A 27,192-nucleotide genomic window follows, 5' to 3' on the forward strand; every position below is an offset into this window, starting at 1 on the left:
CCGACGTTGTAGCGGAGCTGCGGCCTAGTTTTGAGGCTATCGACAGCAAAGGGCTGACGACGAACGCATGTATAGCTTTGGCCTCCTAAAAATATTTAGGAGTATGTAATAAATTAGTTAAGGGTTTTAGAGCTTATTTAATGATGCATGGATGTTTGCATTGTAGACACCTTAGTGTGGACTTGTAGGCGTGGGATCTAGACCAGTGGTGCTAGGATTTGCCTGCATTGTTAGAGGTACGTAAGTACTGACCAAGATAGCCGACATGATATATATGCTTATATGTTGCATGAGTATGTGCTATATGTTTTACCATGTTTTACGGCTTTAGCACATGCATGTTTTTACACCGGACTGCATCTGGTATGATGTGAGTCAAGACAGTTTCCATCGGTGATGAGTTACTCCTTATGGATTCGTGTCTGGGGACACTTAGCCCCTGGTTTTGCTATCACTAGGAGCGACCACGACGGTGGAGTAGACACTATAGTGAATAGGAGAATATACGAGTACCCCGCGGAGTCGCTCTCTTAGCACGATACTGTATATTCATGGCGCCCTGAGTAGACTATTTTAACCAGTATTTTAAAGTCATTTGCTTGCTGCATATTAGTCTATATATCATTGCTTTCGTATTGAGCGTTGTCGCTCATGCCCCTGTGTTGGTTTCTTTTTGGATTCCTTGTGACAGGGCATGTTTGAGGCTGGACGGTCCAGGTGACTCGCAGCAGGGTTGAGGTTGTTACCTGTTGCAGCGAGGTTTTAGTGGTAGGGCTTTATACCCTAAGACTTTCGATTTGGTTATATAAGAGTATTTATACACTACTTTTGTCATCGGTTGTATTCTGACGATTGGATTTGTTGTATTTTAAATATTCCGCTCTTTACGCTAGAGTCGTTACATGCACGATCTTAAAAATATATGCATATGAACATGTATAAATTAATCATAAACATCATCATCATATTATATCATAAACATCATACTTAATAAATTTCATAAATTGGCATGTCTAAATTTCTGAATTCTCAACAGGTCGTATCCATGTCGGTGACCTCATACTTAACGATTGATCAATCATAAAAACCAATGTACGTGGCGGTGGGGTTTCCACCTCTGTGCTGCCACTTCACTAACACTCGATGTTGGATCCATAAGCTCATTATAACATAAACATTATCAGGAAGGTCACCGGGGCCCAGGTATCCTGGCCTCCAACCACATCACTTTCCACCTTAACTTCAACTTCCATAAAAATATTATTTTTCTTAACATGCCTTCAAACTTAACATAAAAATTCTTACATGATGCATGAACTTAAAAATTCTCATTATTTCTTTATTTCATGAAAATTTGCCCGTAAATATATATTTAATTTATTTTCTTAAAATTCATACTTATATATATATAAATAAAATAAATGCATGAATTAAATATATATTTACGGACCCTTTATTTTTCCATGGACTTGTTCGAGCTGCTGACCACTTGACTTAAACCCAAAAATTCCTAGACTGACCCAATAAGCATTAAGCACAACATGACCTGACCCATTAATTCTCATTGACCTCCAGGTCCATGACAAACTAATGAGTTCACATAAAACATTAATTAAGCCAATTAAACTATTTAACTTAAAATTAATCAAATAAATTATTAACTAATCCATTAACCTATAAATTAGACCGTTAAATTACTAAATCCGACACAACTTGGCCCAATAATTCTCATGGACACGCGACCCATGACAAATTAGTGGGCTTATTTCATTAATTATTTAAGCCCATTAAACTAGTCCAACTAACTAATTAACCAAGCCCAAGCCCAATAATTAATAACTTAAGCACTTAATTAGTTAACAATAAAAAAATATACCCGAGCCCAATCAATATAATCTAGACCCGTACCAAAATAATTTGACTCATTAAATTTTAGACCCGACCCAGATCCAAAAACCCGAGCCTGGCCCGCTTAAACTCATGACAAGCCTCTAGCCCCTCCTTTCTTAACCCTCACGGCAGCATCCCCTTTCCCCCTTGCTACAGCCTAGCACCGGCCACCCCTGGCCGGAGCGCCGCCGGCAGGACCACCCCAGGGTCCTGCCGGTTCGAGCAGACCAGCCCTGGCCTAGCCAAACTCCCTATGGCTGAACCCGACCCCCCCTTAAACCATGCATGTTGTGCGATCTGCACAGTCCACAAACTTTGCCCCTTTCTGCCCAGCTCCGGCCACCACTGGTCGGAACTCCGACACCTGGACCACCCCAGAACCCAGACACAACCTTAGGACTACGCCTGGCTCGAGCCAAAACCCAGCATGAACATCCCGATCCCTTCTCTCCATGGCCTACGAAATCTGCCCATCCGAGCAAGATCACGTCCAGCCCTGAACCGAGACCACTCCCAGCCTTAACCACCATCCAGATCAGACCCTAGGAAACCCATCTTGAACCTCTAGCCCCTGGTCAGCTTGCTCGAACCAGCCTCAATTCGGAAATCATCAAAATCGAGCAACCATGAACAAAAACATGAAACTTGCATGAACCATGAATAATATCTTTATAATCTGAAAAACACATGCATTAACATATCATTCCTATTAAAAACAGTGTATATGATTTAAATTGTGGCCAAGAATGGATTCTAGACGTGACTTTGCATTATTTACGCTCGAAACTTCAATACCTTCGCGTAGAACGTTATCCGGGACAAGCGGAGCTTCAAATCCTTTGTTTTTTTTTTCTTCAAAGTGATCGTGAAGTGTGTGTACAGTGAAGGGAGACAGTTGCTGAATCTGGTGGTTGGTGGCTAAGAGATGAAACGTGAGAATGGAGGATGATATGGGCTCAAAACCTTGGTATAAGTTTGTATGAAAGTTGGGCTGAGCTTGCTATCTAATTGAAACAATTTAGACCCATCTAAACCCACAAAATAATCATATATAAACATGTAATTTTTGTAATAAATATGACCCTAAATTTAAAAGTGGGATAAAAGCCCTTAAAATGGCTTACTTTGGTGAAAATCGGGCTTATATATATACATACATGTGAAACTCTTATTTTATGCAAATAAAATCTCAAAATAAATAATTTCTGACCCTTAAAATCCCTCTTAAAAATTTTGGATAAAAAGTTTTTAGCTCGTTCGTCCACGGTTCCGTCTACGCGATCGCAAAATAACTTTATTAAATAAATTCATAAATTACATAATAGCGGGTTAAATGCCGTAATAACATTTAAAGCATGCAAATAAATCACTTAATTCGCATAATAGCACCTCAAAATCATTTAACCCCTTATTCTAAAATTTTAAAATCATTAAATCCCCCTAGTTATGCATGCGGGTTTACGTAGCGAATTTTTCGGACGTTACATATTTACTCCAAAAAATGAAAGATTAAACGAATGTAAATATTTTGGAATGGATGAGGTATGCAAACTAATATTACCGAAAATATTGTTAAAATACTTTTCCTGGAGATGACTTCAAGCCTTCACTAAACGATGAGGTGTTTTTTCCTCTTACTTTCTCTCTCATTCGAAAAACGAAGAAAGCGGGCTTTGCCCCAGGCCATTCAGCTACCGGGAGAAGAGACTAAAAGGCAAAAAGGCAACGTAGAATGATTAAGACTCTTTTAAGTGGTTTGTCTTTTGAGTCCAGCTTGAGTAATGTTTTCGACAGTCATATAAGATAGGATAGTACAAGAAGTGAGCCTTCACGGAACCCGGCTAACCCGATTAATTCGTTTAACTCGAACCAACTCGATTTTATTATTTATTTTTTAACAAAATAATTAAATAAATATTCAAAACACACAAAAATAATATTAATATTTAATTTAATCACATAATAAAAAATCTAAACTTACATATAATTTAAATTTGAAATTTTAGTTGTAGAAAATTTAAATTATACATATTACAAAAAATAAAAATATTCCTGGCACAAAAAAAAATATTATGAAAAAATAAAAATTATACAAAATAAACATTAAATGACGAAAATCTATTATATCAATATACAATAATTTTTTTTCAAATTTACAATGTATAAAAATGTAGTAAATATTTCTAAATTTTATATTAAAAAAATACTAATTTAAATTTTCGGGTCATCTCGGGTTGATCCGAGCCCGATTATTTTTTCAGGTTAGCTTTTGGGATTCGACCCAAATCAAAAAACCCCCAATCTTAACCTGATATTTTTCGGATGGACTCGTGTCGAGTTGACGGGTTGGGTTGAATTTTGACACCCCTAACAAACACACCTGAATCAAACATGTTGAAGCTGATTCTTTTGCTGAAACAGCGAGTCGACTCAATGGAATAAGTTTAAAACCAGTAATATGGAGAAAGTGTCAAGATTTATTATTTATAATAGGCTAGTAATAGTATTGAAGTTAATAGGTAGATTGGTTAAAAATACCATTAAGTTATACTTGGGGAGAATTGTTTCGTTTTTATCCCAATGAATATGGGATAGTTTGAAATATAACTTCGTACAATTTTTTTTTTTAAAAAAAGCTTTATGGCATTTCTCAATATAAAAATTAGCGGAAAATGCATTTTTGGTCCTATATATTTATCTCTTTGTGATTTTTGTTAGTTATTTGTCAAATTTCGGTTCTAGTACACTATTTTTTTTTTGTAATTTTAGTAATTTTTCAGACTTAATGCTGATGTGATAGTATGTGACGCTGATTTGAAATAAAAATAGTGCTTACATATGCAATGTCACGTTAGTACTTCGATAAAAAAAACTGAAATTGAAAAATATAAGAATAAAATTGAAATTTGACGACATAGAAGACCAAAACTACAAATGATAAATATGTAAAATAAAAAATTACTGTTTCTTTATAAAAATATAAAACTGTTGAAAAATATATTATTATTATGTTGAATATTGAATATTGAATGTTGAATATTGAGTTGTAAAATGTGGAAAATTAGTGTGTGATGATGTAGATGATGATGTTTTAATTTTTGGACTAATCTCAAATGTGGATCTATAAATAGGTCTTCATTTGTGATGAAAAATACAATTGAAGTTGAGAGAAAAATATTATAAAGTGTAGAGTTTGATATATTTTGAGTTTTGGAATATTTACTTTTTACCATAAATTTTTACTTTTTCACAACACGTTATCAGCACGATCGCTCGAAGGTTCTCTATATTTTCCGACGCTCCAAAATACAAGAAGAAGTCAAAAATATTCAACAAGTAAGAATTTTTATTTTACTGTTTATATATTTTTATTGTGTATATATTAATATATAATATCATGTTATGAAAAAAATAAGTTTTTTTTCAAAACTTGTTATAAATCCTGGGAGGATATTAAGACGACATCCCACACTCCCGGTAAGGGATACGACAAGTATAAAAGCCTCTAAGGTTTTTAAACAATAACGTGATATATATTTATTATGTATATATATTAACTATATTAATATATAATTTCATGTTGTTATATAAAAGGTTGTCTATGACACTGACCTTATAATAACGTGATATGATATATATTATTGTGTATTTATATACTAACCATATTTGTATAATCTCATGTTATTATATAAAAGGTTGTCTACGACACCGATCTTATAATAATGTGATATGATATACTATACCTGACTTTATACTAACTATATTAGTATAATTTCACAATATTATATAAAAGGTTGTCCACGACACCGATCTTATAATAATGTGATATGATATACATAATTATTTAATTATGATTATCATTATATGCATTGCATCATTATCACGAATTTTTATTCAACACATACTCGATTTTTTTCTTACCCCCAACGGTCACAAACGGCTAGTTTTTGGCCTATAAATATGTTCACTCAAACTCATTTTCAATCACACCAAAATTCACTCTTTCTCTCAAAATATTTTCTCCTCGGTTTTTTCGAAGATGAAGATGATGAAATTTCTAAGGCTATTTTTCATAACGATTATGATCATCATGCTCACGAGTCTTGTACTCACCAGCGATTTTCCACCACATACTTTTTCTCTATTTGTACACGTACTTGTACTCATCGTTTATCCATTATTTTGTATTGTCATATTAATGGAAATTAACTTATAAAATGCATTGTTATTTTTCTAGTACCACCATGTCAAATTTGGCAAAGTTTAAATTCGTTGCTCTCGATATCACTAGAAAAAAGCAAAGAAATGTTAATGAGAAATCATCAATCCCGACTCAATGTATCTACGCATTTCCAGAAGCAAATGTCGTAAGTAAAAAATAAAAACCAAAATCAAAGACATAAACTAGATTTTGGTTGAGGTCGAGGATGTGGTCATGAACGTGGACGTAGAAATGATCGTGGTCGTGGTTATGGCCGTGAATATGAAAATAATCGAGATAGTTACTTCAATAACTAATCTCAAAAGAACGTCACGAACCACCCAAAAAGGCAGCATGAAAATATGAGTGAAAATAAAAATCACTCAAAAAGATATGAGAGTGTTTGTTATAAATGTGGCACTCCAAGACATTGGTCATGTACCCCTGAGCACTTATGTAAGCTCTTTAAAGTATCGATAAAGGGGAAAGAAAAAGAGACCAATTTTGTTGAAAACAGTAACTATTTAAGTGGTTCAACTTATTTCAATGCTGCCGATTTTTTCAAATGATTTCGAAAACATTGATTAATATATTGATGGGACTGAAATGTAACATGCTATATTTTTCATGCATTCTTATGAAACATGCTATATTTTGCATATATATATTATCCTTGATTTTCTTTATTGCATTTTTTTGAAGTATGGAAAATGCTATGAGCAAATATGGAAATAATATCATGGAAATTTGCATACCAGATAGTGGTACAACACACACTATTCTGCGAGATGAAAGATATTTCTTGGAAATAAAACCAACAAAAACAATGGTGAATACCATATCAGGTCCTGTAGATTTGATTGAAGTTGTGGAAAAGCACATTTTTTGTTACCTAATGGTACAAAATTTCTGATAAATGATGCTTTATATTCACCACAATCGAAAAAAAATTTGTTGAGTTTTAATGACATATACTCTCATGGGTATGATACTGAGACGATAACTGATGGAAATCAGAAATATATGTGTCTTACCACATATAAATCAGGAAAGAAATATGTGGTTAAAAAATTATCAATGCTCCCTACTGGATTGCATTATACACATATAAGGCCAATCGAATCAAATATGGTGGTTAATAGTTCTTCAATATTAACAAATTGACATGATCGATTGGGACATCCTGGTTCAATAATGATGCGAAGAATTATTGAAAATAGGCATGGTCATCCATTGAAAGACCAGAAGATCTTTCAGAATAATAAGTTTCAATGTAAAGCATGTTCACTTGGAAAACTTATTATAAGATCATCACCAGCTAAAATCCAAACTGAATCACCCATATTTTTTGAACGTATTCAGGGTGATATTTGTGGGCCAATTCATCCACCATGTGGACCATTTCGATACTTTATGGTATTGATCGATGCCTCTAGCAGATGGTCACATGTATGCTTATTGTCAACTCGAAATGTGGCATTTGCAAGATTGATGGCTCAAATAATAAAATTGCGAAATCAATTTCCCGATTATACAATCAAGAAAATAAGACTTGATAATGCTGGAGAATTTGCATCCCAGACTTTCAATGATTATTGTATGTCAATGGGAATCACTGTTGAACATCTTGTAGCTCATGTTCATACGCAAAATGGATTAGCTGAATCATTGATTAAACGTCTACAACTGATTGCTAGACCAATGATTATGAAAACAAAACTCCCTATTTCTATATGGGGACATGCAAATTTACATGCTGCGGCTTTAATTCGCATCAGACCAAGTGCATATCATAAATTCTCCCCATTGCAACTTGCATTTGGTAAAGAACCAAATATCTCTCATATGAGAATTTTTGGATGTATGGTGTATGTGCCTATTGCACCACCTCAACGATCAAAAATGGGTCCACAAAGAAAAATCGGTATTTATATCGGTTATGATAGTCCATCAATCATTCGATATCTTGAGCCTCAGACAGGCGATGTGTTTACAGCACGCTTTGCTGATTGTCATTTTAATGAAGAAATCTTCCCAGTGTTAGGGGGAGAAAAGAAACACATCGAAAAAGAAATCACATGGTATGTACCATCATTGTTACATTTGGATCCAAGGACCAAACAATGTGAGAAAGATGTACAGCAAATTGTGCACATGCAAAGAATTGCAAATCAAATGCCAGATGCATTTGCAGACACAAAAGGGGTAACAAAATCATATATACATGCTGTAAATGCCCCTGCTCGAATTGAAATTTCAAAGAAACAAATTGAAGACACTCATGATGTCATAAAACGCTTGAAGCGTGGAAGACCAGTCGGTTCCAAGGATAAAAATCCTCGGAAAAGAAAAGGCATAGAGAAACACGACGATCATAAAATAGAAAATGGTGTTCCAGAAGAATCACCTGATGATGAAAATATTCTGTCAGAACCACAAACTGACGAGAATCGTGAAATCTCTATCAATTATATTAATACTGGAAAATATGAAACCGAAAAGACATAGAAGATATTGATGAGATATTTTCTTATAATGTGGCTTGTGACATCGTAAATGAAAATGAAGATCATGAACCAAAATCTTTTGGTGAATGTAAAACTCGTCATGATTGGGTCAAATGGAAAGATGCCATCCAGGTTGAATTGGATTCGTTGAATAAACGCAATGTTTTTGGACCTATAGTCCTCACACCTGAAGGTGTAAAACCTGTTGGATACAAATGGGTTTTTATTCGAAAGCGAAATGAGAAAAATGAAATAGTCAGATATAAAGCTAGACTTGTTGCACAAGGTTTTTCTCAAAGGCCTGGAATTGATTATGAAGAAACGTATTCTCCTGTTATGGATGCAATTACGTTTCGATATTTGATTAGTTTGGCAGTGTCTGAAAATTTGGAAATGTGTCTTATGGATGTTGTTACAGCTTACTTATACGGATCACTTGATAGTGATATATACATGAAAATCCCTGAAGGATTTAAGATGCCTGAAGCACAAAGTTCAAAACCCAGAGAATTTTATTCTGTAAAATTGCAAAGATCATTATATGGGTTAAAGCAATCCGATCGAATGTGGTATAATCGGCTAAGTGAGCACTTGATGAAAAGAGATATATAAATGATCCAATATGCCCTTGTGTTTTCATCAAGAAAACAACATCCGGATGTGTAATTATTGTTGTATATGTTGATGATTTAAACATCATTGGAACGAATAAAGAAATTCAAGAAGTTATAATGTACTTGAAGGAAGAATTCAAAATGAAGGACATTGGAAAAACTAAGTATTGTCTGGGTTTGCAAATCGAACAAAAAGAATGTGGAATTTTTGTTCACCAGGCAAATTATACAGAAAAGATCCTTAAACATTTTAATATGAATAAATCAAATCCATTAAGTACTCCAATGGTTGTAAGATCATTAAACATAGAAAAGGATCCATTCCGTCCATGTGGAGATGATGAAGTTATTCTTGGTCTAGAAGTACCATATCTAAGTGTCATTGGTGCCCTTATGTATCTTGCAAATTGCACTAGACCTGATATATCTTTTGCTGTAAATTTATTGGCAAGATTCAGTTCATATCCAACAAAGAGGCACTGGAACGAAATTAAACATATATTTCGTTATCTACGAGGAACGACAGATTTAGGACTTTTGTACTCAAAAGACACCAATCAAAGTATCATTGGTTATGCCGATGCTGGATATTTATCTGATCCACATAAGGCACGTTCCCAAACCGGATATATATTTACTCGTGGAGGCACCGCAATTTCTTGGCGTTCATAGAAACAAACACTCGAAACAACTTCATCAAATCACGCTGAGATTATTGCGCTACATGAAGCAAGCCGTGAATATGTTTGGCTAAAATCAATGACACAACATATCCAAAATTCTTGTGGATTATCAGTAGACAAGAAGTCTGTGACACTATATGAAGATAATATTGCATGTATTGCTCAAATGAAAGAAGGATACATCAAAAGTGACAGAACCAAACATATCCCCCCCAAAATTCTTTGCCTACAGTCAAGAGCTTGAGAAGAATAAAGATATTGATATCTGTTACATTTAAATCAAGCGAGAACTCATCAGATCTCTTCACAAAGGCACTTCCCACGACGATATTCAGAAAGCATATATAGAACATTGAGATGCGCAATCTGCGGAATATGTGAAGAATCACTCATGTTAACATGAGGGGGAGTTTACGTGGCTGCACTCTTTTTCCCTTACTATGGTTTTTATCCCACTGGGTTTTTCCTAGTAAGGTTTTTAACGAGGCAGTATAAAACACGTAATGAATACAGTCATCATATCACGGTCATCATCACAAGGGGGAGTGTTGAAAAATATATTATTATTATGTTGAATATTGAATATTGAATATTGAATATTGAGTTGTAAAATGTGGAAAATTAGTGTGTGATGATGTAGATGATGATGTTTTAATTTTTGGACTAATCTCAAATGTTGATCTATAAATAGGTCTTCATTTGTGATGAAAAATACAATTGAAGTTGAGAGAAAAATATTATAAAGTGTAGAGTTTGATATATTTTGAGTTTTGAAATATTTACTTTTTACCGTAAATTTTTACTTTTTCACAACAAAAACAAATATAAAAAAAAAACTAAAAAGAGGGAGAGTCAACTTTGTAGATGACGGGTCTTAGACAATGTGGAATATAAAAGATCCGATCTATTTTAACTAGTTTGAGTTAACCTTATATAATTGATCCTTAATAATAAAATATGATTTTAATTAATATTTTTTTTTGAAGAGATTTTAATTAATATTTTATTCTTACCTTTCAGAAATTATTAATTATTAATTGTATGTTTTATCTAGGGATGAGTTTTCGATATACCGTATAAAAAATATTGGTATGAAAAAAATTCATACCGATATCGATATCGAAATTTCAAAATTTTTGTATAGAAAATATTCATACTCATACCGTATAGATACCGGAAAAAAATTCGAAGTACTAAAAAAATGTCTATATATCGAAAAAATTTCGGTACGGTATCCCAAAAAGTCGGTATTTTGGTTCGGTATCCCAGCCCTAGTTTTATCAATTATTATTAGTAAAAAAAAGTTAGAATGAAGCGGAAATCAATTGAGCAGCTAACTCGAGTATTGGGATAAGTTTACATATTATATTTTTCTAGTTTTTGAGTTTTGACCCATAATTGGTGGATTGGCCACCATCCCATTTGCTAAATCTGGAAGGGGAAAAGATAACGACAATGCAAAATACAAGTAGGAAAACAAATTGATTTTTAAAGGGAGAGGAAAAGACTTAAACTCAACCCCTATGTTGGTTTCTTGGGATGCCAGAAAAAAAGATTGATTTTTTTGAAGAATTTTCTTATTCTTCCGCCTATCTCCATTCTATGTTTGTGGGATTAATGGATTGATTGTGTTTTTGTGAAGAACTAATGGTTAATTTGAGTTGAGATAATAACGAATGATCGAAAAGAAAATGTTGGGACGTTTCTCATGTTGCTTATCAGGAGAGAAAACCAAGAGAAGGTCATCTAAAAATGGCGCTCAAGAACATAAGGCTGATTATTTTGCCTCTTTTGCTAATATATCCTTCAAATCTGGTAAATTTTTGTTATGTATATACATATATGTCATTCATGCTTCAACCCATTGCCTTTTTCTTTCCATTCTTCCCATTCCAGGAAGGGGTTTATGCGTCACAACGAAGCTTTCGGATATTGGTGGAAATGATAGATAATGCATGATGAGACTGGCATTTGAATTTTAAACAAATTCGAATTCTGCGTGATGTTTTTAGAAATAGAAGACGATTTTTTCTGGCTAAATGTATCAAGAATAGCCAGCCATAGTAATTCGTACATATCCGTTTTTGTTTCCTACATGAAATATTATGTTCGTTTGAGTAAAATTATTACATATGTATGACAATGATGTGCAGATGCTAGCAGAAGAAGGTATATAGCCGAAGAAATAGCAAAGCTAGGCAAGGGAAATATGTCTGTTGATATTTTCACATTCCGTGACCTTTGTGCTGCAACTCATAACTTCAAGCCCGACACTTTGATCGGGGAAGGCGGTTTCGGGAGGGTATACAAAGGCCACATCCAGAGCAAAAATATTGTAATCCCGCGTCCCTTCACACTTTTGTAGCCGCCACGACATTTTTCTTTTTTGGGTCTTTCGAATTGATTTCATATCGTTTTTCTTGTTTGTACCTCCTCAGGATGTTGCAGTGAAGCAACTTGACAGAAATGGATTCCAAGGGAACCGAGAGTTTCTTGTGGAAGTATTGATTTTGAGTCTTCTTCACCATCCGAATCTTGTGAATTTAGTTGGATATTGTGCTGATGGAAAACAGAGGATTTTGGTTTACGAGTACATGCACAATGGTTCTTTGGAGGATCACCTTCTTGGTATGTTTGATTATTCTTCTTCATATATTAATATTTAAACTAGTATAAAGTGTTTGAAAAGATATAATTTAACCATTAAATACGTTAACTGAATGAATTTTTATGTGAAGATATAGGACCAGGGGAGGAGCCTCTTGACTGGCATACAAGGATGCAGATTGCAGCAGGAGCAGCAAGGGGACTCGAATACTTGCACGATACCGCCAATCCACCGGTTATCTATAGAGATTTCAAGGCATCAAACATACTTTTAGACGAGAACTTCAATCCAAAACTCTCTGATTTCGGCCTCGCAAAGCTTGGTCCGGTTGGGGGAAACACCCATATTTCCACCAGAGTGATGGGAACTTACGGCTACTGCGCACCAGAGTACGCATCCACGGGCCAGTTGACTACAAAGTCGGATGTGTACAGTTTCGGTGTCGTGTTTCTGGAGATAATCACGGGCAGGAGAGTCATCGACACCACAAGACCAAGTGTGGAGCAAAATTTAATAGAATGGGTACGTAAAAGTTTCACATGTTGTCCAAATCCAGACTCATATCTCATATAAAGTATTTTATGCTGCTATTTATTTGTATATTGATTCATTATCTTGTAAACATGAAATCTTTGCAGGCAACACCATTGTTCAGAGACAAGACAAAGTTCCATTTGATGGCAGATGCATTGCTTGAAGGGGACTACCCCGAGAAGGGGTTGCACCAAGCTCTTGCAATCGCAGCAATGTGTCTCCAAGAAGAAGCCTCGGTTCGACCTTTGATCAGCGACGTCGTAACTGCACTAGAATATCTTTCCGTAGGCAAAAATCCAGCAGAAATAACAGAAGGAGAAAATGAATGCTCTCTGGAGAACGGTATAGAAGAAAAGGGAGAACTATGACAAGGAAATATTGCACATATCTTACTATTAACTATCAAGAATTTGTCGAAAAGCACTGTGAATATAAATGTACATCATTCTGTAAAGTTATTGTGGGAGAAAAAAATTATGTGGAGTTATCTTGCAGGCCTCTTGCCGTAATTACTCCTAAAATTTGTGTATCATTAAAAAGACCACCTATAAAGTTACAAAATATGCAACACTTGATCATTCAAACCATAGCCGTGGCATTGTGGAGATCGGCCTTCGTTGATCGTGTAAATAAGGGCTGTTGTTTATAAATTTAGTTCATTTGTATGAATTTTTTTGGGTTTCTTTAGTAAGTCTTTATGTCGTAAATGATTCGTAATACAAATTGAGTATCAAACAACAATAGATTTTAAACCTTGATTAATGTCGTGAATCTGGATAAAAATTTAAATGTAAGGATGATATTGAACTAATAAGGTAATGTGGGGACAGATTTCCTTTTCTTGATATGTTATTTTATGTCTTTACGTAGATGACATGCTTATCATCGGGAGTAATGATAAGATGATTTAATCCACTAAAAAATTGTTGAACTCAAAATTCGACATGAAAGATTTGGGATTATCCGAAGTCATCCTTGGAATTAAAATACATGAAACATCAGAAGGGATAGTTCTAAGTCAGTCACATTATGTGCACAAAATACTTGAAAAATTCAGTAAGGATGACTCTGAATTGGCTAGAACTCCGATAGATACAAGTCAACATCTATCGAAAAATCGGGGTGAGAGTATCTCCCAATTAGAATACTCTCGAGTCATTAGGAATAGACTAGGGATTACCCCCACAGTGATCTACCAAACCAGTGCAATTAGGTTTCTCCATCGAACCTATTTCTTGGGATCTCCAGTCAGCTTAGGTTGGGTTTTCCTTCGCACAATATTATTCTTTAGGCTTCAGTCCCATTCCTTTTGACGATTTTGCAACTAACTCTCTGTTTAACCCTTTGGTTAACGGATCCGCTATATTATCCTTTGATTTTACATAATCAATAAAGATAACTCAGTAGAGAGTAGTAGCCTAATGGTATTGTGTCTACGACGTATATGTCTAGACTTACCATTATACATATTGCTTTGTGCTCTTTCGATTGCAGATTGGCTATCACAATGTATGCAAATAGCCGGTACATGTTTTACCCATCCTGGAACATCTTCTAAGAATAGACGCAACCATTCAGCCTCTTCAGCACACTTATCAAGTGCTATAAACTCAGATTCCATCGTGGATCTGGCTATTACAGTTTGTTTAGAAGATTTCCATGCAATTGCTGCACCTCCTAAAGTGAATACAAATCCACTTGTAGATTTTGAATCTTTCATATCAGATATCCAGTTTGCATCACTGTATCCTTCAATAATAGCTGGATATCTAGTACAGTGCAGCCCATGGTCACGAGTGTATCTTAAATACCTTAGCAATCTGATAATTGCTTTCCAGTGGTCATCTCCTGGATTACTCGTGAATCTGCTCAATTTGCTTACAGCATAGGCTATGTCTGGTCGTGTACAACTCATTAAGTACATAAGACTTCCAATGACTCGAGAGTATTCTAATTGAGAGATACTCTCACCCCGATTTTTCGATAGATGTTGACTTGTATCTATCGGAGTTCTAGCCAATGCAGAGTCATCCTTACTGAATTTTTCAAGTATTTTGTGCACATTATGTGACTGACTTAGAACTAACCCTTCTGATGTTCTATGTATTTTAATTCCAAGGATGACTTCGGCTAATCCCAAATCTTTCATGTCGAATTTTGAGTTCAACAATTTTTTAGTAGATTGAATCATCTTATCATTACTCCCGATGATAAGCATGTCATCTACGTAAAGACATAAAATAACATATCCATTTTTAGTGTCCTTAACGTATACACATTTGTTACATTCATTGATTTTAAATCCACTTCCTAGCATGACTTTATCAAATTTTTCATGTCATTGTTTTGGTGCTTGCTTTAAGCCATACAAAGACTTCACCAATTTACAAACCTTATTTTCTTGCCCACGTGCAAAAAATCCCTCAGGTTGTTCCATGTAAATTTCTTCTTCTAAATTTCCATTTAGAAAAGCAGTCTTTACATCCATTTGGTGTACTTCAAGATTCCGCAAAGCGGCAATTGCAAGTATCACCCGGATTGAAGTTATTCTTGTTACTGGAGAATAAGTGTTAAAGTAATCAAGCCCTTCACATTGTCGGTAACCCTTGATTACCAATCTGGCTTTATACTTATCTATTGTTCCATCTGATTTCATCTTCCTTTTGAAAATCCATTTTGAACCTAGAGGTTTACTTCCTGTAGGAAGGTCCACTAGTTCCCATGTATGATGATTTTGCAAAATAGATTCTATTTCAGAATTTATAGCCTCTTTCCATTGAGGTCCTTCAGATGAATTCACAGCTTCATTGAAGCTTTGAGGTTCACTTTCCATCATGAAAGTGATGAAATCCGGACCAAAGGATTTCTCAATTCTAGCTCTCTTGCTACGTCTAGGTTCAACCTCATGGTTAACCTCTTGTTTCATTGTCTCGTGAGATCTTTTGGATGAACCTGGTTCTTCCTTAGATTTGCAAGGGAACACATTTTAAAAAAATAAAGCATTTCTTGATTCCATTATTGTATTCTTATAAATGTCAGGTATTTGAGATTCATATACAATAAATCCATAAGCGCTACTGTTGTGTGCATATCCAATGAAAATGCAATCAACAGTTTTAGGTCCAATCTTGACCTTTTTCGGAGTAGGTACAACTACTTTAGCAAGACAACCCCACACTCGCAAATATTGATATGAAGATGTTCTTCCTTTCCATATCTCATATGGACTTTATCTTGCTTTTTTCGGGGTACCTTATTTAAAAGATAATTAGCTGTTAGTACAGCTTCCCCCCACATGTTCTGTGATAAACCAGTACTCAATAACAGTGCATTCATCATATCTTTCAAAGTGCGATTTTTCCTCTCTGCAACACCATTTTGCTGAGGAGAATAAGGTGCAGTTCTTTCGTGTCTAATACCATGTTGAGAACCAAACTCAGCAAAAGGTGATTCATACTCACCTCCACGATCACTTCTTAGCACCTTAATTTTCTTATCAAGTTGGTTTTCAACTTCACTTTTATAGTGGACAAATTTTTCAATAGCTTCATCTTTACTTTTAAGAAGATACACATAACAATATTTTGTTCTATCATCAATAAAAGTAATGAAGTATTTATTTCCACCACGTGTTTGCACTCCTTTTAAATCACATATATCAGTGTGAATTAAATCAAGGGGTCCATTATTTCTTTCAATGGATTTAAAAGATGATCTTGTTAGTTTTTTCTCAACACAAATTTCACATTTGTGGTTTTTATCAATATGAAATGTGGGTATGTTTTTTAAGTTAATTAATTTACAAATTGTATCATAATTAACATGTCCTAGTCTACCATGCCACAAATTGGAAGACTCGAGCAAATAAATAAAAGCATTAACTTTATTTATTTTCGGCTTAATAGCCATTACATTGAGCTTAAACAAGCCATTACAAACATAACCCTTTCCGACAAACATTCCATTTTTAGACAAAACAACTTTGTCCGACTCGAAGACCATGCGAAAACCATGCTTGCTTAAAAGCGAACCGGATACTAGATTTTTTCGAATCTCCGGCACATACAACACATTGTTGAGAGTCAGCTCTTTCCCAGACGTCATCTTTAAGATCACTTTTCCTTGTCCTTTGATATCAGAGGTAGCAGAATTACCCATAAACAATTTTTCACCATTCTCTGATTCATCAAGAGTAGAAAATATGTCCTTGTCATAAAAAATATGACGGGTGGCACCAGTGTTGATCCACCATTTCCTTGGATTTGATACAACCATATTTACTTCAGAAATGACAGCACAGAGGTCCATGTTTGAAACCTCTTTAGATATGTCCTCAAAGAGATTTGTCTCACGGTTTCTTTTCGGTTTCTTGCATTCAGAAGACTTGTGGCCCAAACCGCCACAATTATAGCACTTACCAAGAAACTTCTTTTTGAACGTGTCTTTATTTGTGCCCAACTTGAAGCCTCCACCAGCAAATCTCTTTGCCTTTGAATTTTTCTTTTTCTCAAAAATATTAGCTTTAGCAGCACTTGAAGAATACAATCATTTTTTAGAACTCTTGTTGTCTTCCTCGATACGAAGTCGAATAATGAGCTCTTCAACATTCATCTCCTTTCGTTTGTGCTTCAGATAATTCTTGAAATCATTCCAAGTCGGAGGCAACTTCTCAATAATAGCTGCCACTTGGAAAGTTTCACTAAGGACCATGCCCTCCGTGTGTATCTCATGCAAGAGCACTTGTAGTTCTTGAACTTGACTGATCACTGATTTAGAGTCAATCATCTTGTAGTCCAAGAATTTACCAACAATAAACTTTTTAGCCCCGGCATCTTCGGTTTTATATTTCTGATCCAAAGATTCCCATAATTCCCGAGCCGTTTTTTTCTCACTATACACATTGTACAGTGAATCAGCCAAACTATTCATTATATAATTTCTACACAAAAAATCTGAATGGTGCCATGCATCAAATGCACTAGTAGTCTGCACATCTCCCTCAACAGATTTGGGAGAATCCTCAGAGAGGAACTTTGCTAGATTCAAAGTCGTTAGGTAGAACATCTTTTGTTGCCACCTCTTGAAATTCAAGCCTTCGAATTTCTCCGGCCTGTCAGCATGGCTTATAGGCACCGTAGCAGCAGCAGGAAGAGTCATATTTGTAGAATTTGAGTGAGTAGAATAAGCTTCCATAACTGAAGTTGATTCACGTAACGAAACGTCGAAGAATTTGTTTTAAGTTTGTAGGACAAAAATATTACGTGAACTTTTCTTCAAATCAAGAAAAACATAACCGAGTCCTGTAAAATTACAGTTTCCTTAAAACAGATTCGTCCCCTCCCGGATGTGCTCGGAGGATCACTACGGACGTCTGTTTCCCAGGATACAACGGGCAAAACCCTGTAGTCACCTAGCATGAAGGTACTACACCGGCAAACCAAATATGTATCCGAACAATATCACACAAGTTTTCGGAAGAGCAGAGAACGAAGCTTTAGAAGGTGATGCAGTAGAACAAAAGAGCATAATTTTCATAAGCATGTAGAAGTATAAAAGTAACAGCTGAAAGCCGAAGATAAAACTGAAGTTCAGAGAGAGAGCAAAGTGAGAGATTGTTTTGTTATATTTAAACTAAAAGCCTTGGAGGCTTGTACATATAATCATGCGGGCTACCGACTATTTTGGTTGATTAAAAGTCACATCACTTCTGGCCAATCAAAGCATAGCAGCCGGACAATGTTAATCAATTGGCTTGGCATAATAAATGTGAAGGGTAGCCGAGCACATGGAGGGAATTAAATGGAAATTCCATGCAAAACGTGGCCAATTAATATATACATGTAGACACTATATTTTTCAGAAGGTGGCCTACAACCCATAATGTTCATTCAATTATTCCAACACCCGTAATGTCCATTCAATTATTCCAACAATTATTTATAGGACAAAACTATTACGTGAACTTTTCTTCAAATCAAGAATAACACTACCGAGATCTGTAAAATTATAGTTTACTTAAAACAGATTCGTCCCCTCCCGGATGTGCTCGGAGGATCACTACGGGCGTCTATTTCCCAGGATACAATGGTAAAACCTTGTAGTCACCTAGCACGAAGGTACTACACCGGCGAAATGAAATTGTACCGTAACGATATCACGTAAAAGCTCAAAGTTATGAAATGGTGAACAAGGTGTGAGAGACACAGAAGATGAAGCATGTAGTAGCTGAAAATCTACACACGCACAAAATAAGCATGCAAAAAACAGGGCACGCACGAACAGAAGCATACATCAGCTGGAGCTTAGCAACGAAAGAACAAAGCTCATATACAAGCAGATGAATAAAGTCGTAAGCTCAGAAGAAGACGACATAGAAGCTCAGAACTTTTATTTCAAAATTCAGAGAAAGGTTGAATTTATATTTAAGAAGGACCAGACTTCCATCGTATATGCATGCATTTGGGAAAAACACATGATATCAGAAAGTGATAGCTCACGCTAGCAGCCAGACATGCTGACAACTAGTTGGTTAAGAATTAATATGGAGGGCCAAACACAATTGACCAATTTCCATTCACATTTAATTAGTCCAACAATCTCCCACATGAAAGGAAATTGAAAGATAAACGAACATATACGTGATAAAGTTCAACAGTTGAATCCTGCATAGGATAGGTAGGTGTTACCCTTTGAACCTTCCCTTGTGAAAGCATAGTAATTCACTGGTTGACAGTAGACGTGATGTCTTTGAACTGCACAATCGTTTTAGTAAATTAAGATATATTTCACACAGGACTATCCTTGATACAATTCAGTTCTCATGATTGTGTTCGTTTTTGGCCATGAACACTTGCCTGGTTTTGTGAGAGGGTCTAGAATTGTGCCTTGCAATTCCTTAGAGGCGGCCCAACTTTTCTCTCACATAGGTGATTCTATGTTTAATTCCATCAGAATCATTCAAAGCTATATGCTTATCCTCTACACTTACTGTTTTGAAATAGGAATAGACTGGGGATTAACCCCCACAGTGATCAACCAAACTAGTGCGGTTAGGTTGTCCCATTGAACCTAGTTCTTGGGATCTCCAGTCATTGTAGATTGGGTTTTCCTTCGCACCAATTTATTCTTTAGGCTTCAGTCCCATTCCTTTTGACGATTTTTGAACTAACTCTCTGTTTAACCCTTTGGTTAACGGATCCACTATATTATCTTTTGATTTTACATAATCAATAGAGATAACTCCAGTTGAGAGTAGTTGTCTAATGGTGTTATGTCTACGACGTATATGTCTAGATTTACCATTATACATATTGCTTTGCGCCCTTCCTATTGCAAATTGACTGTCACAATGAATGCAAATAGCCGGTATAGGTTTTACCCATCCTGGAACATTTTCTAAGAATAGACGCAACCATTCAGCCTCTTCAGCACACTTATCAAGTGCTATAAACTCAGATTCAATCGTGGATCTGGCTATTACAGTTTGTTTAGAAGATTTACATGCAATTGCTTCACCTCCTAAAGTGAATACAAATCCACTTGTAGATTTTAAATCTTTCATATCAGATATCCAGTTTGCATCACTGTATCCTTCAATAACAGCGGGATATCTAGTATAGTGCAACCCATGGTCACGAGTGTATTTTAAATACCTTACAATCTGATAATTGCTTTCTAGTGGTCAGCTTCTGGATTACTCGTTAATCTTCTCAATTTTCTTACAGCATAGGCTATGTCTGGTCGTGTACAACTCATTAAGTACATCAGACTTCCAATGACTCGAGAGTATTCTAATTGGGAGATACTCTCACCCCGATTTTTCGATAGATGTTGACTTGTATCTATCGGAGTTCTAGCCAATGCAGAGTCATCCTTACTGAATTTTTCAAGTATTTTGTGCACATAATGTGACTGACTTAGAACTATCCATTCTGATGTTCTATGTATTTTAATTCCAAGGATGACTTCGGCTAATCCCAAATCTTTCATGTCGAATTTTGAGTTCAACAATTTCTTAGTGGATTGAATCATCTTATCATTACTCCCGATGATAAGCATGTCATCTACGTAAAGACATAAAATAACATATCCATTTTCAGTTTCCTTAACGTATAAACATTTGTCATATTCATTGATTTTAAATCCACTTCCTAGCATGACTTTATCAAATTTTTAATGTCATTGTTTTGGTGCTTGTTTTAAGCCATACAAAGACTTCACCAATTTACAAACCTTATTTTCTTGCCCACGTGCAGAAAATCCCTCAGGTTGTTCCATGTAAATTTCTTCTTCTAAATCTCCATTTAGAAAAGCAGTTTTTAAATCCATTTGGTGTAGTTCAAGATTCCGCAAAGCAGCAATTGCAAGTATCACCCGGATTGAAGTTATTCTTGTTACTGGAGAATAAGTGTCAAAGTAATCAAGCCCTTCACGTTGAAGGTAACCCTTGATTACCAATCTGGCTTTATACTTGTCTATTGTTCCATCTGATTTCATCTTCCTTTAGAAAATCCATTTAGAACCTAGAGATTTACTTCCTGGAGGAAGGTCCACTAGTTCCCATATATGATTTTGCAAAATAGATTCTATTTCAGAATTTATAGCCTCTTTTCATTGAGGTCCTTCAGATGAATTCACAGCTTCATTGAAGCTTTGAGGTTCAGTTTCCATAATGAAAGTGATGAAATCCGGACCAAAGGATTTCTCAATTCTAGCTCTCTTGCTTTGTCTAGGTTCAACCTCGTGGTTAACCTCTTGTTCTATTGTCTCGTGAGATCTTTTGGATGAACCTGGTTCTTCCTTAGATTTGCAAGGGAACACATTTTCAAAAAATGAAGCATTTCTTGATTCCATTATTGTATTCTTATGAATGTCAGGTATTTGAGATTCATATACAATATAGTGATAAGCGCTACTGTTGTGTGCATATCCAATGAAAATACAATCAACAGTTTTAGGTTCAACCTTGACCTTTTTCGGAGTAGGTACAACTACTTTAGCAAGACACCCCCACACTCGCAAATATTGATATGAAGGTGTTCTTCCTTTCCATATCTCATATGAAATTTTATCTTGCTTCTTTCGGGGTACCTTATTTAAAATATAATTAGCTGTTAGTACAGCTTCCCCCCACATGTTCTGTGATAAACCAGAACTCAATAACAATGCATTCATCATTTCTTTCAAAGTGCGATTTTTTCTCTTTGCAACACCTTTTGCTGAGTTTTGTTCTCAACATGGTATTAAAAAGACTCAAAATTCGACATGAAAGATTTGGGATTAGCCGAAGTCATCCTTAGAATTAAAATACATAGAACATCAGAAGGGATAGTTCTAAGTCAGTCACATTATGTGCACAAAATACTTGAAAAATTCAGTAAGGATGACTCTGCATTGGCTAGAACTCCGATAGATACAAGTCAACATCTATCAAAAAATCGGGGTGAGAGTATCTCCCAATTAGAATACTCTCGAGTCATTGGAAGTTTGATGTACTTAATGAGTTGTACACGATCAGACATAGCCTATGCTGTAAGCAAATTGAGCAGATTCACGAGTAATCCAGGAAATGACCACTGGAAAGCAATTATCAGATTGCTAAGGTATTTAAGATACACTCGTGACCATTGTTTTGTTATATTTCAGTTGAAAGCCTTGGAGGCTTGTACATATAATCACGCGGGCTACCGACTGTTTTGGTTGATGAAAAGTCACATCACTTCTGGCCAATCAAAGCATAACAGCCGGACAAGGTTAATCAATTGGCTTGGCATAATAAATGTGAAGGGCAGCCGAGCACATGGAGGGAATTAAATGGAAATTCCATGCAAAACGTGGCCAATTAACATATACATGTAGACACTATATTTTTCAGAAGGTGGCCTACAACCCATAATGTCCATTCAATTATTCCAACACCCATAATGTCCATTTGAACACGATCATGAGAACTGAATTGTATCAAGAAGATTCCTGTGTGAAGTATATCTTAATTTACATGAACGGATGTACAGTTCAAAGACATCGCGTCTACTGTCAACCAGTGAATTGCTATGTTTTCACAAGGGAAGGTTCAACTATTGAAATAACCAGTGAATTGCTATGTTATCACGTCTATATTCGTTTATCTTTTAATTTCCATTCATGTGGGGGATTGTTGAAATAATTGAATGGAATTTAATGGTTGTAGGCCGCCGCCTTCCTTGAATATATACATGTTCACATGTTTTGTTCCTTGGACATAATGGCACATGGCCCTCCATATTTATTATCCAACTGCTCGGTTGTTTGATGGCTCTCCATACATGTGCGTCCGAATGCCTATATTATGGAAGTGGAAGTATGATATTCTTAACGAAATATAATTGATAATTTCTACACTCTGCTTCTTCTGCTCTCTTCTTCATCCCCAAGCAGCTGTGCACTCCAAAACTTTGCTCGTACAATTGACTGTCACAATGAATGCAAATAGCCGGTACAGGTTTTACCCATCCTGGAACATTTTCTAAGAATAAACGCAACCATTCAGCCTCTTCAGCACACTTATCAAGTGCTATAAACTCAGATTCCATCGTGGATCTGGCTATTACAGTTTGTTTAGAAGATTTCCATGCAATTGCTGCACCTCCTAAAGTGAATACAAATACATTTGTAGATTTTGAATCTTTCATATCAGATATCCAGTTTGCATCACTGTATCCTTCAATAACAACGAGATATCTAGTATAGTGCAGCCCATGGTCACGAGTGTATCTTAAATACCTTTGCAGTCTGATAATTGCTTTCCAGTGGTCAGCTCCTGGATTACTCGTGAATCTGCTCAATTTGCTTACAACATAGGCTATGTCTGGTCGTGTAAAACTCATTAAGTACATCAGACTTCCAATGACTCAAGAGTATTCTAATTGGGAGATACTCTCACCCCGATTTTTCGATAAATGTTGACTTGTATTTATCGGGGTTCTAGCCAATGCAGAATCATCCTTATTAAATTTCTCAAGAATTTTATCCACATAATGTGATTGACTCAGAACCATCCCTTCGGATGTTTTATGGATTTTAATTCCAAGGATGACTTCGGCTAATCCCAAATCTTTCATGTCGAATTTTGAGTTCAACAATTTCTTAGTGGATTGAATCATCTTATCATTACTCCCGATGATAAGCATGTCATCTACATAAAGACATAAAATAACATATCCATTTTTAGTGTCCTTAACGTATACACATTTGTCACATTCATTGATTTTAAATCCACTTCCTAGCATGACTTTATCAAATTTTTCATGTCATTGTTTTGGTGCTTGCTTTAAGCCATACAAAGACTTCACCAATTTACAAACCTTATTTTCTTGCCCACGTGCAAAAAATCCCTCAGGTTGTTCCATGTAAATTTCTTCTTCTAAATTTCCATTTAGAAAAGCAGTCTTTACATCCATTTGGTGTACTTCAAGATTCCGCAAAGCGGCAATTGCAAGTATCACCCGGATTGAATTTATTCTTGTTACTGGAGAATAAGTGTCAAAGTAATCAAGCCCTTCACATTGACGGTAACCCTTGATTACCAATCTGGCTTTATACTTATCTATTGTTCCATCTGATTTCATCTTCCTTTTGAAAATCCATTTTGAACCTAGAGGTTTACTTCCTGTAGGAAGGTCCACTAGTTCCCATGTATGATGATTTTGCAAAATAGATTCTATTTCAGAATTTATAGCCTCTTTCCATTGAGGTCCTTCAGATGAATTCACAGCTTCATTGAAGCTTTGAGGTTCACTTTCCATCATGAAAGTGATGAAATCCGGACCAAAGGATTTCTCAATTCTAGCTCTCTTGCTACGTCTAGGTTCAACCTCATGGTTAACCTCTTGTTTCATTGTCTTGTGAGATCTTTTGGATGAACCTGGTTCTTCCTTAGATTTGCAAGGGAACACATTTTAAAAAAATAAAGCATTTCTTGATTCCATTATTGTATTCTTATAAATGTCAGGTATTTGAGATTCATATACAATAAATCCATAAGCGCTACTGTTGTGTGCATATCCAATGAAAATGCAATCAACAGTTTTAGGTCCAATCTTGACCTTTTTCGGAGTAGGTACAACTACTTTAGCAAGACAACCCCACACTCGCAAATATTGATATGAAGATGTTCTTCCTTTCCATATCTCATATGGACTTTATCTTGCTTTTTTCCGGGTACCTTATTTAAAAGATAATTAGCTGTTAGTACAGCTTCCCCCCACATGTTCTGTGATAAACCAGTACTCAATAACAGTGCATTCATCATATCTTTCAAAGTGCGATTTTTCCTCTCTGCAACACCATTTTGCTGAGGAGAATAAGGTGCAGTTCTTTCGTGTCTAATACCATGTTGAGAACCAAACTCAGCAAAAGGTGATTCATACTCACCTCCACGATCACTTCTTAGCACCTTAATTTTCTTATCAAGTTGGTTTTCAGCTTTACTTTTATAGTGGACAAATTTTTCAATAGCTTCATCTTTACTTTTAAGAAGATACACATAACAATATTTGTTCTATTATCAATAAAAGTAATGAAGTATTTATTTCCACCACGTGTTTGCACTCCTTTTAAATCACATATATCAGTGTGAATTAAATCAAGGGGTCCATTATTTCTTTCAATGGATTTAAAAGATGATCTTGTTAGTTTTTTCTCAACACAAATTTCACATTTGTGGTTTTTATCAATATGAAATGTGGGTATGTTTTTCAAGTTAATTAATTTACAAATTGTATCATAATTAACATGTCCTAGTCTACCATGCCACAAATTGGAAGACTCGAGCAAATAAATAAAAGCATTAACTTTATTTATTTTCGGCTTAATAGCCATTACATTGAGCTTAAACAAGCCATTACAAACATAACCCTTTCCGACAAACATTCCATTTTTAGACAAAACAACTTTGTCTGACTCGAAGACCATGCGAAAACCATGCTAGCTTAAAAGCGAACCGGATACTAGATTTTTTCGAATCTCCGGCACATACAACACATTGTTGAGAGTCAGCTCTTTCCCAGACGTCATCTTTAAGATCACTTTTCCTTGTCCTTTGATATCAGAGGTAGCAGAATTACCCATAAACAATTTTTCACCATTCTCTGATTCATCAAGAGTAGCAAATATGTCCTTGTCATAAAAAATATGACGGGTGGCACCAGTGTTGATCCACCATTCCCTTGGATTTGATACAACCATATTTACTTCAGAAATGACAGCACAGAGGTCCATGTTTGAAACCTCTTTAGATATGTCCTCAAAGAGATTTGTCTCACGGTTTCTTTTCGGTTTCTTGCATTCAGAAGACTTGTGGCCCAAACCGCCACAATTATAGCACTTACCAAGAAACTTCTTTTTGAACGTGTCTTTATTTGTGCCCAACTTGAAGCCTCCACCAGCAAATCTCTTTGCCTTTGAATTTTTCTTTTTCTCAACAATATTAGCTTTAGCAGCACTTGAAGAATACAATCATTTTTTAGAAATCTTGTTGTCTTCCTCGATACGAAGTCGAATAATGAGCTCTTCAACATTCATCTCCTTTCGTTTGTGCTTCAGATAATTCTTGAAATCATTCCAAGTCGGAGGCAACTTCTCAATAATAGCTGCCACTTGGAAAGTTTCACTAAGGACCATGCCCTCCGTGTGTATCTCATGCAAGAGCACTTGTAGTTCTTGAACTTGACTGATCACTGATTTAGAGTCAATCATCTTGTAGTCCAAGAATTTACCAACAATAAACTTTTTAGCCCCGGCATCTTCGGTTTTATATTTCTGATCCAAAGATTCCCATAATTCCCGAGCCGTTTTTTTCTCACTATACACATTGTACAGTGAATCAGCCAAACTATTCATTATATAATTTCTACACAAAAAATCTGAATGGTGTCATGCATCAAATGCACTAGTAGTCTGCACATCTCCCTCAACAGATTTGGGAGCATCCTCAGAGAGGAACTTTGCTAGATTCAAAGTCGTTAGGTAGAACATCTTTTGTTGCCACCTCTTGAAATTCAAGCCTTCGAATTTCTCCGGCCTGTCAGCATGGCTTATAGGCACCGTAGCAGCAGCAGGAAGAGTCATATTTGTAGAATTTGAGTGAGTAGAATAAGCTTCCATAACTGAAGTTGAT

The 27,192-nt window shown here is 35.6% G+C and overlaps 2 protein-coding genes across 3 annotated transcripts; one reads left to right on the forward strand and one right to left on the reverse strand.

The window, feature by feature from the left end:
• The first annotated feature begins 11,381 nt into the window (after window positions 1–11,381).
• Window positions 11,382–13,637, forward strand: LOC140885341 (probable serine/threonine-protein kinase PBL23). Of its 2 annotated transcripts, none has more exons than XM_073292306.1 (5): window positions 11,382–11,710; window positions 12,049–12,230; window positions 12,334–12,523; window positions 12,634–13,025; window positions 13,142–13,637. In XM_073292306.1, exons 1-5 carry the CDS (start codon window positions 11,572–11,574, stop codon window positions 13,403–13,405), a joined length of 1,167 nt encoding a protein of 388 aa, XP_073148407.1. In that variant the 5' UTR covers window positions 11,382–11,571; the 3' UTR covers window positions 13,406–13,637. The 2 variants fall into 2 exon arrangements, with proteins under 2 accessions (XP_073148407.1, XP_073148408.1); XM_073292307.1 differs by having other exon boundaries at window positions 11,589–11,965.
• An 8,010-nt stretch (window positions 13,638–21,647) lies between these two features.
• LOC140877938 (uncharacterized) lies at window positions 21,648–26,915 on the reverse strand. The gene is made up of 8 exons (XM_073281537.1): window positions 26,567–26,915; window positions 26,053–26,506; window positions 25,240–25,543; window positions 24,470–24,949; window positions 23,959–24,250; window positions 23,799–23,852; window positions 23,416–23,664; window positions 21,648–22,255 (listed from the first exon to the last, which is right to left on the reverse strand). Exons 1-8 carry the CDS (start codon window positions 26,913–26,915, stop codon window positions 21,648–21,650), a joined length of 2,790 nt encoding a protein of 929 aa, XP_073137638.1.
• Window positions 26,916–27,192: the final 277 nt, after the last annotated feature.

The sequence above is a fragment of the Henckelia pumila genome, chromosome 2 (genome assembly GCF_033568475.1).
Source record: "Henckelia pumila isolate YLH828 chromosome 2, ASM3356847v2, whole genome shotgun sequence".
NCBI lineage: Eukaryota > Viridiplantae > Streptophyta > Magnoliopsida > Lamiales > Gesneriaceae > Henckelia > Henckelia pumila.